This window comes from Carettochelys insculpta, chromosome 22 (genome assembly GCF_033958435.1).
Source record: "Carettochelys insculpta isolate YL-2023 chromosome 22, ASM3395843v1, whole genome shotgun sequence".
Classification (NCBI taxonomy): Eukaryota; Metazoa; Chordata; order Testudines; family Carettochelyidae; genus Carettochelys; species Carettochelys insculpta.
In genome coordinates this window covers 18913695-18929770 of record NC_134158.1, presented here as the reverse complement: position 1 = coordinate 18929770, position 16076 = coordinate 18913695, and the positions used below count along the sequence as shown (strand labels likewise).

The following is a 16076-nucleotide window of genomic DNA, read 5'->3' as shown; positions in this document are numbered from 1 at the left end:
TAGTGTAGGAAGGAGAGTGGGATCCTCAGTGGCCGGTCCCTAGTGCCTGTGAGGAAGGTGTGACAGGAGACACCTGTGGCGTTACCTGTCCATTGGGGAATTTTCTTCCCGACTCCAGGCAATTAGGACTCAGTTAGTGCCTTGCAGTGGGGAGGTTTCTATTCCTTCTCCCCAACCCCTGCACACAGCTGCTCTCCTTTCCCTCTGCCCAGCAGCCATGCTGGGTCAAGGGGCTGCAGTACAGCCTCGCTCCCTAAAGGTGGGCTGGTATTGACTCTTCCTCTGGCAGGAATGCTGGGAAGGAGACAAAAGACCGGATCAGCAGCTCGGTGATTGAGAAAATCCCCTTCCTCCAGAACTGTGAGGATGAGGACAGTGATGAAGAGGAGGACCTGGAAGGCCTTCCTCTTGAGACTCAACGGCAGCACAAGAAACAGCGAGTAAAGGCAGGTCTCCCAAGCACGAAAGAGCTTCTTATTTCTTCGGCCCCTCTAACAAGCATGCCCGAGAGGTTTCTGAAGGCTGGGCATCAGGACTCCTGGGTTCTGTTTCCTCTTTGGAAAGAGAGTGTAGTGGATTGGTTAGAACAAGGAGCCAGGACTCCTGGGTCCTGTTTCCTGGGTTACTACTGTCTCACTGTGTGGCTGTCAGCCAATCCCAGCCATGTGCCTCAGTTTCTCCACCTGTATAATGAGGTTAATGTGCACCCCCAGCCCTTTTGCAAAGTGCTTGGTAAGTCACATAATGATCAGCTGCTCCTTGGTGTTTGCCGTGGCAGCTGCATCGGAAGCCGTCTTCTGAGCTGAAGGTGAAGCTCTAGCATTGATAATTGCTGGCTTTCATCTGGCATTTTCACCTGAGGGTCTCTGAGTGCTTTAATTAACCTGCAGGTTGCACCATCATTACAGCTGGAGTATGTGGAATACAGAGCAGGGTAAGTGGTGTGCCCAGTCACCTGGGGAATCAGCAGCAGAGTTGGGGATACAACCCAGGAGTCCTGAGTCCCAGCAGCCCTCCTTGCTCTAACCATTGGTCTGTATGCCCTTGTTTTCTTGGTTCCTCTTCCTTTGCTGTTGCGGGAATGATGATTTCTTCTCAGGGTTCCCTTGTCCCCTTTCCAGCCATCAAATCTCTCTGGATTCCAATAAGACCTGTGCAGTAGCAGCAGTTGCATGGCTGAAGTTGCAGAGGTTTGGTCTGGTCTCTGCTCCTATAACACTCTGATGCCTGAAATGACTTCTCCTTCCCAATTCTAGCCTGGCCCGTGGTGAGAGGGATGTGCTGGGGCCATGGTAATAGGCCAGCCCAAGAAGCCTTGGCTGTGCTAACGGCCATACGCGTATGTGTCCTAATGGATAGGCACAGGATCCTGTGCTGTGCTCATGTGTACGAGCAGCTTTTGGCCTGGGTGGCTTTGTCTAGAATAGTGACCTTTTAGTGACTGCAGCTGTGCTTGTACACGGCATCCCTGCAGCATTCCTCCTGGAGAACAGCACCATCCTTCCCATGCATGCAGATGTGCCCTGCCCTAATTAATCAGTCAGGGTGGCTTTCCTTGGCCACTTGAATGCTCTGTGCAGATATGGTTGTCCCATCTCGAACAGGTTCTGAAAAGGGCAGCGAGAATGGTTCGGAATGCATATGTGGAATGGCTCCCAAGAGGACAGTTTCATAAGAGTTGGACATGTCAGCTCAGCAAAGAGACAACTAAGTGGGGAGGGGGATAGATTGAGGTCTCTAAATTCATGACTGGTGTAGAGAGAGGTGGGTGAGGAAGTGCTGCTTACTCCTTTCCATAACATAAGAACTAGGGGTCAGCCAAAGACCCAAACAGGCAGCAGGTTTGAAACAAACAGGAAGTTTATCTTCACATAACACATGGGCAGCCTGTGGAACTCCTTGCCAGGGATGTTGTGAAGGCCAAGACTATAACAGGATTCAGATAAAGAACTAGGCTCCTGGAGGATGGGTCCAGGGATGATGCCCCTTGCCTGTTTGCCACAAGCTGAGAGTGAACAGTGGCTGATGGGTCATTTGATTATCTGTTCTGTTTATTCCCTCTGGGACACCAGGCACTGGCCGCTCTTGGCAGACAAGATCCTGAGTTAGACGAACCCTTGGTCTGACCCAGTCTGGCCCTGATGTACTGTCTCTGGTCTGTGTCCCAGAGCCCTCCTGTGTTGAACAGAATCTCCCTGGACCCCATCCTGAGTCTGGGTGTATGAGTCCTGTGGGCTGGTGTCTGAGAGAGAAGGCAGAGGGAGCAGGCTGAGCTTGGTGCCCCCCACCCTAAGCTAACACTCCAGTTCGTGTTGCCAGCTCCCCACCAAGCCCCTGCTGCCCGAGGTGGAGGATGAGGATGATGATGAAGACTCCGAGGATGCCTTGAATGAATTTGACTTCCTGGGCTCTGGGGAGAACGGCGAAGGCTCTGGGGACAACCGGCGCTCCGGGGATGGCAATGAGCTCGGTACTGAAGTGTGTGGGTTGCGTTCGAGGGCTCCCAGCACCCATCCCCCTGGGAGCTGGCACAGCCAACTTCTGAGTGTCCCTGCAATGGGGCTGCATCATTCTCGTGCACCCCGCTCCACCTGCAGGGCTGCAGAGGAGAGGAGCAAAGGGGGCAGATGCCATGAGGCCTATTGAGTTAAAAAGGCCCAGGGCTCTGGGCTGCCACTGTTGCTAGTGCAGCAGAAACCGGAACTCCAGGCCCTTTAAATCACTGCCCAAGACCCGTGCAGCAGGGTGCATGTAGTGCTGAGGGCTGACTGCGGGAGTCTGGTCCCCAGCCTCACCCCTTCTGTCTGAGGCCCTTGCTGGAAGACATTCCCCAGCCCCTATTAATTCCTTTCTATTTCTGCCACTTAAATCCATGTGTCCTCCAAACTGATTCCCCGCCCTTCTTTGTGGTGACTTCCTTCCTGTAGGTCCAGCCACTTACTTGCTGCCCCCATGCTGAGCCAAATTAAACCAGGCAAGGTAGCCTCACTCTGCCTCCTCCTGGGTCATTTCTGTTCATCAGACTCCCTCCAGTTAGTTAATGTCCTCTTGGTGCCTAGAACTGCACGTAGGTTCCCCAGGTACCAGAAAGAGGAGTTGCTGCCTCCCTTCTCTGGGATCCCGGTTGCACTCCCATTCCATGGGATCTGCTGTGTGCTTTTCTGTGACCTGGGGATGGTGTCTGGCAAGGTGGGAGAGCCACTGACTCCCCGTCTCTGCTGCAGGATCAAGGGTTCCCTGTCCTCTCCCCTCCCAGCTGTGCTCTGAGCAGTCCAAGGACAAACACAGGCATCCTTATGAGTTTCCAGCAGCTGTTGCTGCTTTTCCTCTGGCTGGTGGAGGGGGTGGGGGGGATGATCCTGTTCTCTTCTCTGGGCTGCCTTCAGCAGGAAAGCACTGAGCAGCTGTGCTTCCTCTTGCAGGCTTGGATGGCATGAAAAGTTCCCCCTCCCCCTTCTCACATACATACATATGTGGTCCATTTCTCTTCCCCCACCCTCAACCAGCCTGGCTCCCGGCCCTTCCAGTCCCAGACAGTGAAGCTGGTCCTGTCCCTGGGGCCTGAACTTCCTATGACGCGAGCGCCCTCTAGAGCTGCTCTGGCTTCCCTCAGTCTCTTTGTTCTCAGGAATTTAGCATGCTCCTTGTTTCCCCCTGGCTGCAGTGAGCCATCCCGTGTCCCACCCTGGATGGGCATCATCAGTTTCAAACCACGCATTAAAGGGAGTTGTGGGTCCGCAGCGATGTCTGCTGTGACCATGTCATACCTGTCCTCTGCCCTCCACACTGGCCACCTGCAGAAACTGAATCTCGGTCATGGTGTCTATTTACCTTCAAGGCACTCCGTGGCCTAGGCCCAGCCTAGCTAACCGAGGCTGACACTCCAGCATGTGGGGTGTGGTTGATGCTGCTGCTCTTCAACCTCCTCGGAACTTTGTTGCCATCCGGGTGACGCCCGTCTGTGCAGGAGACGGAGCATCCTTGCGGGCTGGTCCCAGACTGTGAAACAGGAGCTAAGGCCCATCCTAGATCTTCCCACCCCTTGCTTCTGGTGCCAGAACCACTGCTCTGACCAGGATCCTCTAACATAAACACAGAACTGTGGATAGCTTTAAAAATGATGACAAAATATTCCCCCACCCCACCCAGTCCTCACCCCTTGGTGGCTGGTTGTCCTGTCAATTACTGCACACCTGAAAGACGCCCTGAAGTTGTAGTGATGAGGGTGACATAAGAACCCCTTATAGAACAGATGAGGTCCCAGATATGTCCCAGGGGGCCTTTCCTCTTCACCCATTCCAAAGCCCAAGGGACCATTGTGAACGTCTGACCCTCCCCCCTGCATAGCATAGGCCACAGGGGTCCACTGAATTAATTCTTCTTCTTGCCTGTTTCTCTTTCCCCTGTGGCTGGATGAACCACTTCCCCCAAGAACAGGGGAAGCAGTGAAACTGACAGAACTTGTCCACTGAATAAAGGCATTGGAAGGAACAAGTAGACTCACCTTCTCTCTCGGCTCTGGTGAGCCCAGATGTTAAAAGTGCCACCAGCTGGCAAGAGCATTCCACCCACAAGCGACTGTTTTTGCTTTGAATGGACAGTGTTCCTTTAGCACAGGATGCTGAGGACAAACCTGTGCTTGGTATATTTCAGGAGTCAGGTAGTTTCTTTGGGAATGGGACCAGTCTTACTGCGCTGCCACTGCCTGGATTTTAACTTTCCTCCCTTGTCTTTCCTACCCCGGCAGAGAGCCGGAGGGTTAAGCTTCAAGGCATGCTTGCCGATCTCCGGGATGTCGATGGGCTCCCTCCTAAACCATCCAGTCCATCTGCCATCTCCAGTCACTCCAGATCTCACGAAGGTAACGCCTGGTCTCTGTGCTCCCTGGGGGAAGTTGGGTGGTGCATCACGCAATGGGTCATGTTCCTCATGTCTTCTTTGGACCTCTTCAGCCACGCCCCAGCTACAGAGGCCCTACAGATTGCCTCCTATCTTGAGGTGCCCCTGCCATACCCTCCACAGGCCTGTGGGTGCACACCTGGAATACTGTCTTCTTGACCTGCTCCTACCTGGCATGCCCCCTGTTAGCCCTGAGCTTTGCCCCTTCTCCTCTTGCAGCAGGCTCCCTTGGCTTCTCCTCAGACGTGTTTATCATGGACACCATCAGCGGAGGGGAAGTGAGTCTGGGGGACCTAGCAGACTTGACTGTCACCAATGACAACGAGCTCAGTTGTGACGTGAGTAGCCAGCGTCATCTCCTTCCCCAGCTTTGCAAGCTGGCCCTTAGCCCAGGCTCCGTGAGCATTAGCCAGTGTAGCCTGCGGTGCCAGGCATGTGCGGCACAGCCCCGCTCCCTGCGCCCAGGACATTACATTTCCGTGGACCCTGATCTGATAGCCAGCTGTCCTTTGCCCTGACCTCTGCCCTTCAGGATCAGTCTAATGAGTCCCACAGGGTTTCTGGCTCCTGGTGACCCAGCAGTGTCCAGGAACAGCTCTTCCTGGTGGGAATTAGCCACCATTTCTCTCTGTAGACCTAGCTGCTGTCACCTCCAGCTCGGCCAGTGTTGTGCCCTCTGCAGGTAGCACTCTGAGGATCTCAGCTGGTGCAAAAGCTAGCTGCCTGCATGCTGGGGGAGTGCCATGTAGGGAGCTGCCAGGACCACTGGGGGTTGCGCTAGCTACCAGCTTACCTGGGTGTAGAGCTACCTAATTGGGTTCTGTCTCACACAGATGCCCTCTTGCTCCATGTGCACCAGGCAGGCAGTTGGGAGCAGGAGAGACATGTCAGCTACCGGTCACGGACATGAACTCTAGAGGGGGCTAGAGGTGGGGCCTTCTCTGAGTGGGGTCTGGAACATATGAAGCAAGCTAATTCCCATGGAACCCACCAGAACACCTTCCCGCATAGTCAGTGTGACCCAGGTTTGCAAGTTTCCTTTCCAAATATGCAGCCATATTCCAGTGCAGGAGAAGGAATGCAAAGCCAGCTTGGGTTTCTTTCCTGCCTTGTTTGGCTCTTCTCATTCCCTGACCAGAATTTTGTTCTTGTCCTCACCTGAGCTTTCCCAGCTCTGGACCTGAGCACATGGCTCCTAGGGCCAGACAGGAAGTAGACTCAACCATGCCTCAGTGCAGGAGGATGGACTGGAGGCCTCCTTGGAGCCCTTCCAGCCCTTCAGTTCCATGATTAGCTGTGTGTTGCTGTTGACGTCAGCCACAGTGTGTAACTTCCACCTCTTTGGTGGCTCAGCAGTGATGACTCTTGCCTGGGATTTAGGAGACCAGTGTCTCTGTGACCTTGGGAGAGTCACTTGGTCTCTCTGTGCTTCAGTTTCCCATCAGTGAAGTGATTTATTAGGTGTATTATGGTAACACTAAAGCAGCCTAGACATGGCCCATTGTATTAAGTGAAAAGAGGTGGTAATCAGACTTACTCCTCCCCAGCCTCACAAGGCTGTTGGGAAGATATATATTGTTGGAGCTTCCATATCACACTGATGGAAGCCATGTAGGGACCTCATGTAGTGAGACAGGTGTGGTACAGAACCAGCAAGCCCACATGTGCTTGGAATAATCAGTTGAATGGCGGAGGGTGTGCAGCTGGGGGATCTAATTGGAAACAGATGGAGGTGGCTTGGCCCAGCTCTGAGGAGGAGGCCAGCAAAGCCGTGATCGCTGATCACCCAGCCTTGTTTGGTGTTCCCAGCTCTCGGACGGCAAGGACGCTTTTAAGAAGACCTGGAATCCCAAGTTTACCCTTCGGAGTCACTACGACGGGATCCGGGCCCTGGTGTTCCATCACACGGAGTCCGCGCTGGTCACCGCCTCTGAGGACGGCACGCTGAAGCTGTGGAACCTCCAGAAGACCGTCACTGCCAAAAAGTGAGCCTCCCCTGCCTCTTGGGGAGTGTGACAGGGCCAGTAGGAGGTGCTGCGGGCGGCGGGAGGGGACTTTTAGCACACCCTGTAAAAGCCACATCCGGAGAAGGGAAAACCTGAACACACCCATGTGTCTAAGGCATGTGCCAAGCAGGAGTCTGCTGGGAGTACCCCACCGGCACTCCCCATCATGCTGCACGTGGTGCTGGTTATTTTGGAATGGGGAAATGGGGGAGGGGAGCACGGTCAGCTGTCAACATGAGCTGTTCAGCTTGATATGGGTGTGAAAGGGTTAAATACCGGAGCAACAACCCTCTCCCCATGCTGAGAAATCCGTCACTCAGTGAATCCGGAGCCTTTCCTCTGGGGTCCGGCAGTGTCCCTGAGTTGTTCCTGCTGGGGTGGAGCATAAAGCGCCCAGCCCTGCCAGCAGGGAGGGACCATCCAGAGACCTGCCCCTGCCCCTAATCTCTGCCCTTTCCCTTCCTGCCACAGGAACGCCGCGCTGGACGTGGAGCCGGTCTATGCTTTCCGGGCACACAGGTGGGTCCCTGGAGCCGCTGCCCAGAGGGGCCTCTCCCCAGCCGTGCGTCGACCCTAGGGTCCTGAGTGTGGTCGTAGCATCGCCCCACTGAGCTGTGCGAGCCCAGAGCACCAAACCCCTGGCCGTAGAGTCTGCATCTCCGGCCCCAGTGCAGCCTTTGGGGCAGCGTTGGACCCCTGGCCTCGGCAGTCTGTCATTTAATGGAGGGGTGAGGCTTAAACCTCCAAGAGTGCTAACCCTGACCCCAACAGCCTGCCCACAAGTGCTCGTAGCGCAGCCACTCTGTCCTGTGAGGACTCCGAGGACCAGCAACTCCATCCAGCCCAGTCATGTTGCTCCACAACAGGCCTCGCCACTAGAGGGCGCTCTGACTCCACCAACACCTGCCCTATGCCCCGGGCTCAGATGGGCTTGCGCTGCTGGGAGCACTTTTCCCCCGCCAGTGGGTGGCTGTGGTCAGCTCATCCTGGGTGGCCTGCGTCCACACTAGTGCCTTGGGAAGGTCCCTCTGAGTGTGGGACAGACAGGGGAAGCTCCCAGCCCTTCTGTCTTCGCTCCAGGTCCTTTGCCTCATTTCTGGGGCTGTCCCATTTCTGCAGGGGTCCAGTGCTCGCCGTCGCCATGGGCTGTAACAGCGAGTATTGCTACAGTGGAGGAACGGACGCCCAGATCCGGCTCTGGAGGGTCCCCGATTTGAGCATGGATCCTTACGACAGTTATGGTGGGTTCCAGCAACTGTCTGTCCGCCCTCTCGCCTGGCAATCTCTGTGCACCGAGCAGACCCTACAGTGCCTATCTGGCTGCTGCCAGCTGGGAGGAGAGGGATGTCAGTGTTCAAAGAGGGTGACTGTTTTCCAAGTGGTTCTTGTCTCTGGGGGTATGCTGGGAGTTTTCCAGGGTTGGGAGGGCAGGGCAGCAGTGCTGGAGTGGCGGGGGGGGTTGGAGGGGGGCTGCTACTAACCCACAAGCAGCTGTCCTGAGGCCTGCCATGGGGTGGGCGGGCATGCGTGCATGCATGTGTGAGAGAGAACACGTGTGCAAAGGAGGCAGCTGCCTCGGGGCCTGGTGATTTTAAAAGGGCTCCTGACGCTGCTATAGGGTCTGGCTGGGGGAGGCTAACCTCCATCACTGCCCCCTCAACGCCTAAACTTTTCCCAAGGCTTATTGAAGTCTGTCGGCCCCACTCTGGCTGTGCTCAAAAATTGGCAGGAGTTGATGGCTGCACCTGGTGTGTGGAAAAACTCCGCCCTGTGCTGTGGTGCTTTGGAAGATCCGTGGAGATTACAGCTCCCAGCGTGTACTGCGGCTGGGCTGCTCCAATGAAGGTGGAGCTCTTTATGCTGAGAAGTGGTTTAAAGTGTGGAAGTGGCTGTGCTAAGCCCTTCATGCACAGGCAGCTAGAGGAGATCCCTGACAAACTAGGGGGAGGCTCTCTGGCTGGGAGCCAGGCTACTGTGTGACTCTGCCTTGACCCTGGCTTTGTTTCTGGCCCAGATCCTGGAGTCCTCAGCAACATGCTGGAAGGCCACACAGATGCAATCTGGGGCCTTGCATTCAGCCCTTCCAAGAATCGCCTGGCTTCGTGTGCGGCAGATGGCACAGTCCGGATATGGGACCCTAGCGGGAGCCCAGCCTGCCTCAGCACCTACAACGTGGAGCGTGGTGAGCAAACCCTCCACCCGTGCTCCGGCTACCAGAGCATTGCTGGGAAATTTGGGGGAAGTGGGGGACTAAGAGGGGGTCTTCCTGACAAGTCTTTGAGAGGTTAGAAACAGGAGGGGGAGCTCTCTCATCTGGGGTCTGGCTTTGCTCCAGTGCCTTAGCAGAACCCTAGGGAACATGTGCCACAGTTGGTGGGAGGATGGCCCACTGGTTAGCACATTTGCCTGGCCTGGATAAATCCTACTCTGATGCTGTGTTTGTCATTTAGTCTCTCTCTCCCTCAGTTTCCCCCAGCTGTGTAATGGGGTTAATAGGCCTGCCTCGCCTTACTGACACTGTGAGGATGAAAGAACGTGAGTGCTCAGATAGTGCAGAGGCTAGGGGCTCGATACCTGCCTTAGATTGCTGCCTTCTCTCTCGTACGCATTGAAGAGCGCTTGGTAACTTCCCAAAGAGTCGTGGTGCTGCCCCAGACACCCTGGTTAAATTCCAGCGTGGGGAGTGCCATTCTTTCTCTCTAACAGACCTCTGTGGTTTCAGCTGGAGATAGGGCACTTCACTTCCTGTCGTAAAGTGTACGCCGGCGCTGTGTGCACATGATGTGCTACAGCCCAGAAAGAGCTGCGTTTTGGGGTTGGATTGGTTGAAACCTGTGTGTTAGTGTGCTTGGAATGTTCCGCTCTGTCAGGAGTGAGAGCAGGTGTGGTCTTGGTGCTGACGCATAACGATTGATCCCATAAGACCTCCTTCATTGAGCTCCCTGTGTCGCCACCCCCCGCAGAATATGGAATCCCTACCTCTGTGGCGTTCGCCAGCACGGACCCCTCCCACGTTGTGGCCGCCTTCCGAACGGGCAACACGGTGCTGTATGACCTGGAGACCTCCCGTCCCATCCTGACGCTGGAATCCAGAACCGCCACTGGTGAGCTGGGGTGACTCTTGGTTTCTAGTCCCAGCTGCGTGATCCGAGTGGGGTCTAGTGGTTGGACCCCAGGGGTGAGGGGAGAGGGTGTTATGTTCACAGCTTTTATTAATTTGCTGTGTGATGATACACAAGTCACAGTCTCCCTGAATTCCCCTCCCCTGTGCTCCTGCTGTGCCGTGGAGACGATACTGGTTCATCTCCCAGGCAGTGGTGAGGCCTAGCAGTTCAGTTTGTGCTTTGAGATCCTTGACTGGAAGATGCTTCTCCAGGCCAGGGAGGGCTGCAAAGAGAGTGACAGGTGGTTGGTTGGTCGGTCCTAGGCGGGCAGCTGCTCTGGAATGGGGTGGAGAGGAGAACAGATGGTTCCGTGGTCATCTCCTCCCTCTCCCGTATTCTGACCTAGGATTCAGTCAGATCAATCATGTGGTGAGCCACCCGACGCAGCCCATCACCATCACTGCCCATGACGACCGAGGGATCCGATTCTTGGACAACCGGACAGGTAGGGAAGCTGGCTGCTGGCGTGGGCTACGATAGACCGGCTGCCTGCCTCTGCCCGGCCCTGCCCACCCCAGCAGGAAGGCAGGCAGCCAGCACCAGCACTGGTCCTGAGCTCCTAGGAGAAGGGCCTTGTTGGCCATCTCATGGGAGAGCTGGTCCCACAGGCCTGAGGCTCTTGACGGAGTGTCTGACCTTTGTGTGTTGTGCTCCTGCCGTGGGACTCTCTAGTCTTCTGGGGCTGGGAAGAGGCAAGTGGTAGTTATGGTGACAAGGTTCCCATTGAAATCCACAAATGTAGGCCCCAGCTCCTTCCTTTAAAAGGCCCCGTTGTGCTGCCGGCCATCTCCCCAGGGCACATGTGAGCCTTCCTGTGCGCCTGTTGCAGGAAGACTCTCCCATGGTGCAAGGGAATTGGCTCTCGCTAGGGCTCCTTTGTCCCCAGATGACACATGCCCATGTCCCTCCCAAGGCTGGTCTTCCCCCAGGCTCCCCTCACCTGCTCTGAACAGACAATATTTGCAGATCCAATGGCTCCCAACCTTCCCTGGCTCACCCACTAGGAGTCAATGTTCCTTGTAAGCTGAGAGTTTCAACAGTCACCCAAGAGAGATTCAGATGCCACCCAGCTGACTAGCAGAGCACCACAGCTGGCAGTGTGGATGTTTGCTAGTAGTGCACATCCACCTGTGTCTTGGTGCACATGACAAAATGTATTCTGCACATGGATGGAAAAAATTAGATGGAACATTGTGGGAGCATCACTGTCTCCCCCTTCCCAACAGGCACGGGCAAGATACAGCCTGGGGCCAGATCTGGCCTGTGACTGCGGGGGGCGTGGAGAGGCAGTGGCGAACACATCGGGTGCTGTCCCGACTCCCAGCAAAATCTCTCAGCTCCTATTGGTCAGCAACTGGCCAATGGGAGCTGAGAGAGAGTTTGCTAGGATGGGGGAGGCAGAGCAGCATGGTTTCTCAGCTCTCATTGGCCAGAAACTGGCCAGTAGGAGCTGAGAGATTTTGCCGGGGGTTGGGGTAGCATGCAAAGCCTCACCCATCGCAGAGTGCCAGGTGGGCTGACACTGCTGGCAGCCAGGGAAGCCCACCTTAGAGTGCTGCTGGCCAGCAACGGCGGACGTAAGCGCCTCCCAGCCAGAGCCTGTCTCGAGCACTCCCACCACCTCCCACACCCCAGCTCCCTCCCGGGCCCTATGCCCACTTCCATACCCGTTCCCCAGGCCAGAATCCTCTCCTGCACCCATACCCCCTCCCAGTCCCGCCCTCCAGTACTCTACGCCAGGTCACAACTCCTCCTGCACCCAAACTCTCTCTCAGACCCCACCACACTCCTGCCTGCACCGCAGGCCCTTATCCTGAGCTCCATCCCAGACCCCACTTTCCCTCCATAGGAAAGCGCAGCCCTTGGTCACTTACCAAACTGTTGGGAGTGGCCCTCCCCATCAAAAATGATTGCCTACCCTGCCTAAGAGACTCCCCTCCCATCCCACTGGGCCAGGGGCTCCTCTGTGCCCACCCCTAAATGTGCTGCTCCAAGACAGCCCAGGAGAGGGATCCCCTTTCCCATGCCCATGGGGTCTCCAGTGCTGTAAGCGACCCCACCTGATGGGCTGTGGGGAGAAGACCAAGTGGCTGCAGCAGGATCCAGGGAGGAGCTGCCCGGATAACCCTCTCTCCTCTTCGCCCAGGGAGAGCCATCCACTCCATGGTCGCTCACTTGGACGCCGTCACCTGCCTTGCCGTGGACCCCAACGGCGTCTTCCTCATGTCCGGAAGTGAGTGTCTCTCTCCCCACCCCCCCATGTGCGTGCATCTTGCTTGCCTTTGGCCGTGAGTGTCCCTCTGCAGTGAGCCATGTGTTCAAATCCAGCGGGACCCAAAAATCGTTCTGGCCCGAGGGAGCCCTGGAGTGCAACGAGTTTGCTGGATCTCAGCTGCTTCAGCACAGGGCCCCTGCCATCATCTGTAGCATGAATAGGCTTGCCTGCTTGGCTGCGTCAGAGGGGCTGAGGACCGAGTAGGTCAGGGAGGTGGGGGTCTCCTCTCTCCCCATTGTAGGGAGCAGGGCAGGATAATAGACTGATCAGAGTGTTGGATGTGGGAGGTCTGGGCTTGGAGGGAAGAGCAGAGAAATGGACGCAGGATTCCTGGGTTCTATCCCCAGCTCTGGGATGGCAGTGGGGGCTAGTGGTTAGAGCATGGTGAAGGGGGTTGCTGGGAGTCAGGACTTCTGGGTTCTATTCTGCCCCCCTGGGGAGTCTAGTGGGTAGAGTGGAGTGAGCCTGGGAGTCAGGACTCCTGGGTTCTATCTCCAGCTGTGGGAGGGGAGTGGGGGCTAGTGGTTAGAGCGGTGAGGCTGAGAGCTACGACTCCTAGGTTCTAATCCTGACTGGGTGAGTCTCTTCTTCTCCCACCACCTGGGTGACCCTTTCCCACCCCCGGCTTTTCCAGGCCACGACTGCTCTCTGCGCCTCTGGAACCTCGACAACAAGACATGTGTGCAGGAGATCACGGCCCACCGCAAGAAGCACGAGGAGGCCATCCATGCTGTGGCCTTCCATCCCAGCAAGGCGCTGATCGCCAGCGCTGGGGCTGACGCCCTTGCCAAGGTCTTTGTATGAGCGGCAGAGGATCCCGCAGGTGAGCGGGGCTGCAGGGCAGTGCAGCGCCCGAGAGGGAAGCCACAGGCCAGCCTGCCCTGCTCCCTCACCTGCTATGGGCCATCTCCCGACAGGTGGGTCCCCGGAACTCTGCAGAGGCGCTAACTCTGTCCAGCGACAAGCACCCACCCACCTCCCCACAGCTCAGGACTTGCCACCAAGGGGCGGCTCTTCTTACCCAGTGGAGAGGCGTGGCTGGGGCGGGAGGGCAGCCCGGTGTGTGCCCCTCCCAGGCCCTCAGGGCCCAGCAGCCAGACCGAACTCTTTCCTGCGTGGTTCAAGGTCGCCTGTTTTTTAATCCCAGCCAGCGAGTGGAAAGTGTTTAGGGCCAGACACGGCTAATGGCGGGGAGGGGCCGGACCCGCTGTTCCGTGACATTGGGCACCTATCCTGTTCCGGCACCAGGGCAGTCCTCGCTGCTCCTAACGTACCTGGGCAAGGCTCTGCCCGGCCACAAATAACCCCCAGCTCTAAGTGTTTGCAAACCCCTGCCAGAGCTGCCTCCTGGCTGAGCCTGCCTCTTCGTTTCCTCCCAGAGCTCCTTGCTGGCTGATGCACTAGCTCCCATCTCTCATGTGCCTGGCACAAGGGGCGCAGGAGAGCCAGGGAGAGAGGGGTACCAAGTGGAAGGGGGGGCCAGTTTGGAGGGACCTGGGGGTAAGAGGTCCCACTGCGCTGGGCAGGCCAGGCAGGTTCCTTCCTGCAGAAAGCAAAGCAGTTCCCAGGCAAGTGACAGGGCTGAGGGTTCCAACGTTGACCATGGAGGGGCTGGTGGGCGCTGCCTTCCCCTCCTACCCCTGCAGGCAGCGGAGCTCTGAGCTGGAGCATTAGTCTCCAGGGCTGACCAGTCAGCCTCCCAGGTCAGCGCTCCTGCCCCAGCCTGCTTGGTGCTTGGCTGGATCCCAGCCTCACCAGCTCCTCGGGGGCAGTCCTCGGCCTCCTGTGGCTCCCCACCTTATTGTAGCAATAATCCCTTCCCACGTGGGGAGGGGGTCTCTGAGCAGGCAGCTCCTGTATGACACTACTGTTCCCTTAGCACAGGCGTGCCCGTGCCTGCTCTGTGAGGGGCGCTCCATCCCATCCATGAACAGTTCTCCTGCTCTCTGACTGCAGCCTGGATCTCAGCTTGGGCCCTGGAGGGCTCCCCCCAGAACACTATACCCCCCCGCCCCGCCCCGGCGGCAAGGCTGCCCTGGTCGGGACTGGACATGAGCAGTTGCGGGGGGTTAGCCGGGGCGGCTGCTCCGATCACACACCAGCTTTCCCTGGGCAAAGGTTGAATGCAGCCATGCCTGGATCCTGCAGTGCTCAGAGCTGGTTTGGGGTAGAATCATCCTCACCAGTAATAAAACCCCAGTGCCCAGGGCTGTATTGGGTCCCCTACCTGCACCCTGCCCTCAGACAGGGACCCCCACTCTGCCTCTGGGCATAGGGCCTACCCCCCATCTCTGCTAACCTCTACCCAGGGCCAGCTGGGGGAAGGGTAAAGTAGGGGCTTCTGCTTCACTCAGCCTCTGAACATGCACCGTGCAGACCCCCGTCAACCACTGATCTTCATCCCTCCCACTGAGGGGGCAGTTAAATTGCAGCCCTACTTGAGAAGCAGTGGGGTCTAATGGTTAGGGCCTGCTGAGCATCAGGACTCCTGGGTTCTGGTCCCAGCACAGGGAGGGAAATGGGACCTAACGGCAGGGGCCTGCTGGAAGTCTGTTCCCAATCCTTGGGAAAGTCACTCCCCCTCCCAGCACTTCCCTTTCCCTGTCCTGCTGGGGGAGGGGCCATAATTCTTCCTCTCCACCCCCTTTGCGAAGTACACGGGCTTGGACACTAACCTGCAACTGGGTGAGGTGGAGTTACCGCGCCCTGGGGCCCGAGCCATGTTGCTGCTTCATGCAGAGCTCTGTGACAACATGGGGACCAAAAGGGAAGGAAATCCTGGCAGGGCTCTCTTGAAACTCTGCTGTGGGGGGCTGATTTCCCCCCCACGCCTGGAGGGGCGTAGGTCCCTGCCGCCTCCTTGGCATCCCCTGCCATCTCTTTCCTCTCATCTGATCCCCCGTCGCAAAGACCATCTCCTTGTATATTCTGTACAAATGAAACTGGCTTGAAACCGAACCCGGAGACACCGAAAGGGCTGAAGCTATAGTGACCACAAACCACATTATCACTGTGTGATAGTCTACTGCTGGCGTTTTCAACTAGCCGACTAGCGATGGCGGGGGGCCAGTGCTGAAGATCAGCCGCCCTCTGGCAGTCAGGCCCTGTCAGGCCACATCAAGGGGGTGGGGAGCGCCCCCAGAAATGGAGTCGCTAGCCTATGTCCCCAATATACTGTATGTATCGGTGTGCCGTATTTATCTAACCTGAGAGCACTCGCCTTTTTAATGCCGTTTAACTTTTTATTGTATATTTATTTGACCTCTTTGGGTTTTCTTTTTGTCCTGTTTAATCACAAGATTGAACCGTATGTGAAAGAAATCTGCCTCAATAAACCCCCTTTGGAATAAGAAGCAGGTTCTGTTCTCCTCCTGGTCATGTCCCTGAGCCAGGACTGTCCTTACAGAGAGCAGCTGTGTACAGATGGGGGGGTGCATTCTTACACCCCAGCAGAAATGCAGCCACCTCTGGGGTGCAGCATGCAGGCACGTTGCATAGAGTGGGACAGGATCTGTTTAGGGCAGGAAGTGAAGAAGAATCCGTTATGTGATTGAAACCGGGGGGTGGGGGGGGAATTGTACCGCATGGGCTCTGTCTTGCAGCTTGGGTTTGTTATGGACTCTTGGGTGGGGGGTGGTGGGGGTCTCTGGTTTAGAGGTGCTCATGCTGCTGTGCAGTACCTCCTAGTGCCCAGCACCCTGCTTCCAAAGGTTTCCTGGCTTCTCTCCCAAC

The 16076-nt window shown here is 56.7% G+C and overlaps 1 protein-coding gene across 1 annotated transcript in view; it reads left to right on the top strand.

The window, feature by feature from the left end:
• Positions 1 to 15693, top strand: part of STRN4 (striatin 4) — a 28706-nt gene extending 13013 nt beyond the window's left edge. Inside the window, exons 6-17 of the mRNA XM_075015927.1 lie at positions 290 to 446; positions 2320 to 2470; positions 4748 to 4861; positions 5119 to 5237; positions 6709 to 6884; positions 7377 to 7424; positions 8025 to 8146; positions 8920 to 9087; positions 9869 to 10009; positions 10416 to 10514; positions 12216 to 12302; positions 12979 to 15693. Coding sequence (XP_074872028.1) covers positions 290 to 446; positions 2320 to 2470; positions 4748 to 4861; positions 5119 to 5237; positions 6709 to 6884; positions 7377 to 7424; positions 8025 to 8146; positions 8920 to 9087; positions 9869 to 10009; positions 10416 to 10514; positions 12216 to 12302; positions 12979 to 13148 — 1552 coding nt within the window. The 3' untranslated portion in view covers positions 13149 to 15693. The remainder of the gene's footprint in view (positions 1 to 289; positions 447 to 2319; positions 2471 to 4747; positions 4862 to 5118; positions 5238 to 6708; positions 6885 to 7376; positions 7425 to 8024; positions 8147 to 8919; positions 9088 to 9868; positions 10010 to 10415; positions 10515 to 12215; positions 12303 to 12978) is intronic.
• The last annotated feature ends 383 nt before the right edge of the window (positions 15694 to 16076 follow it).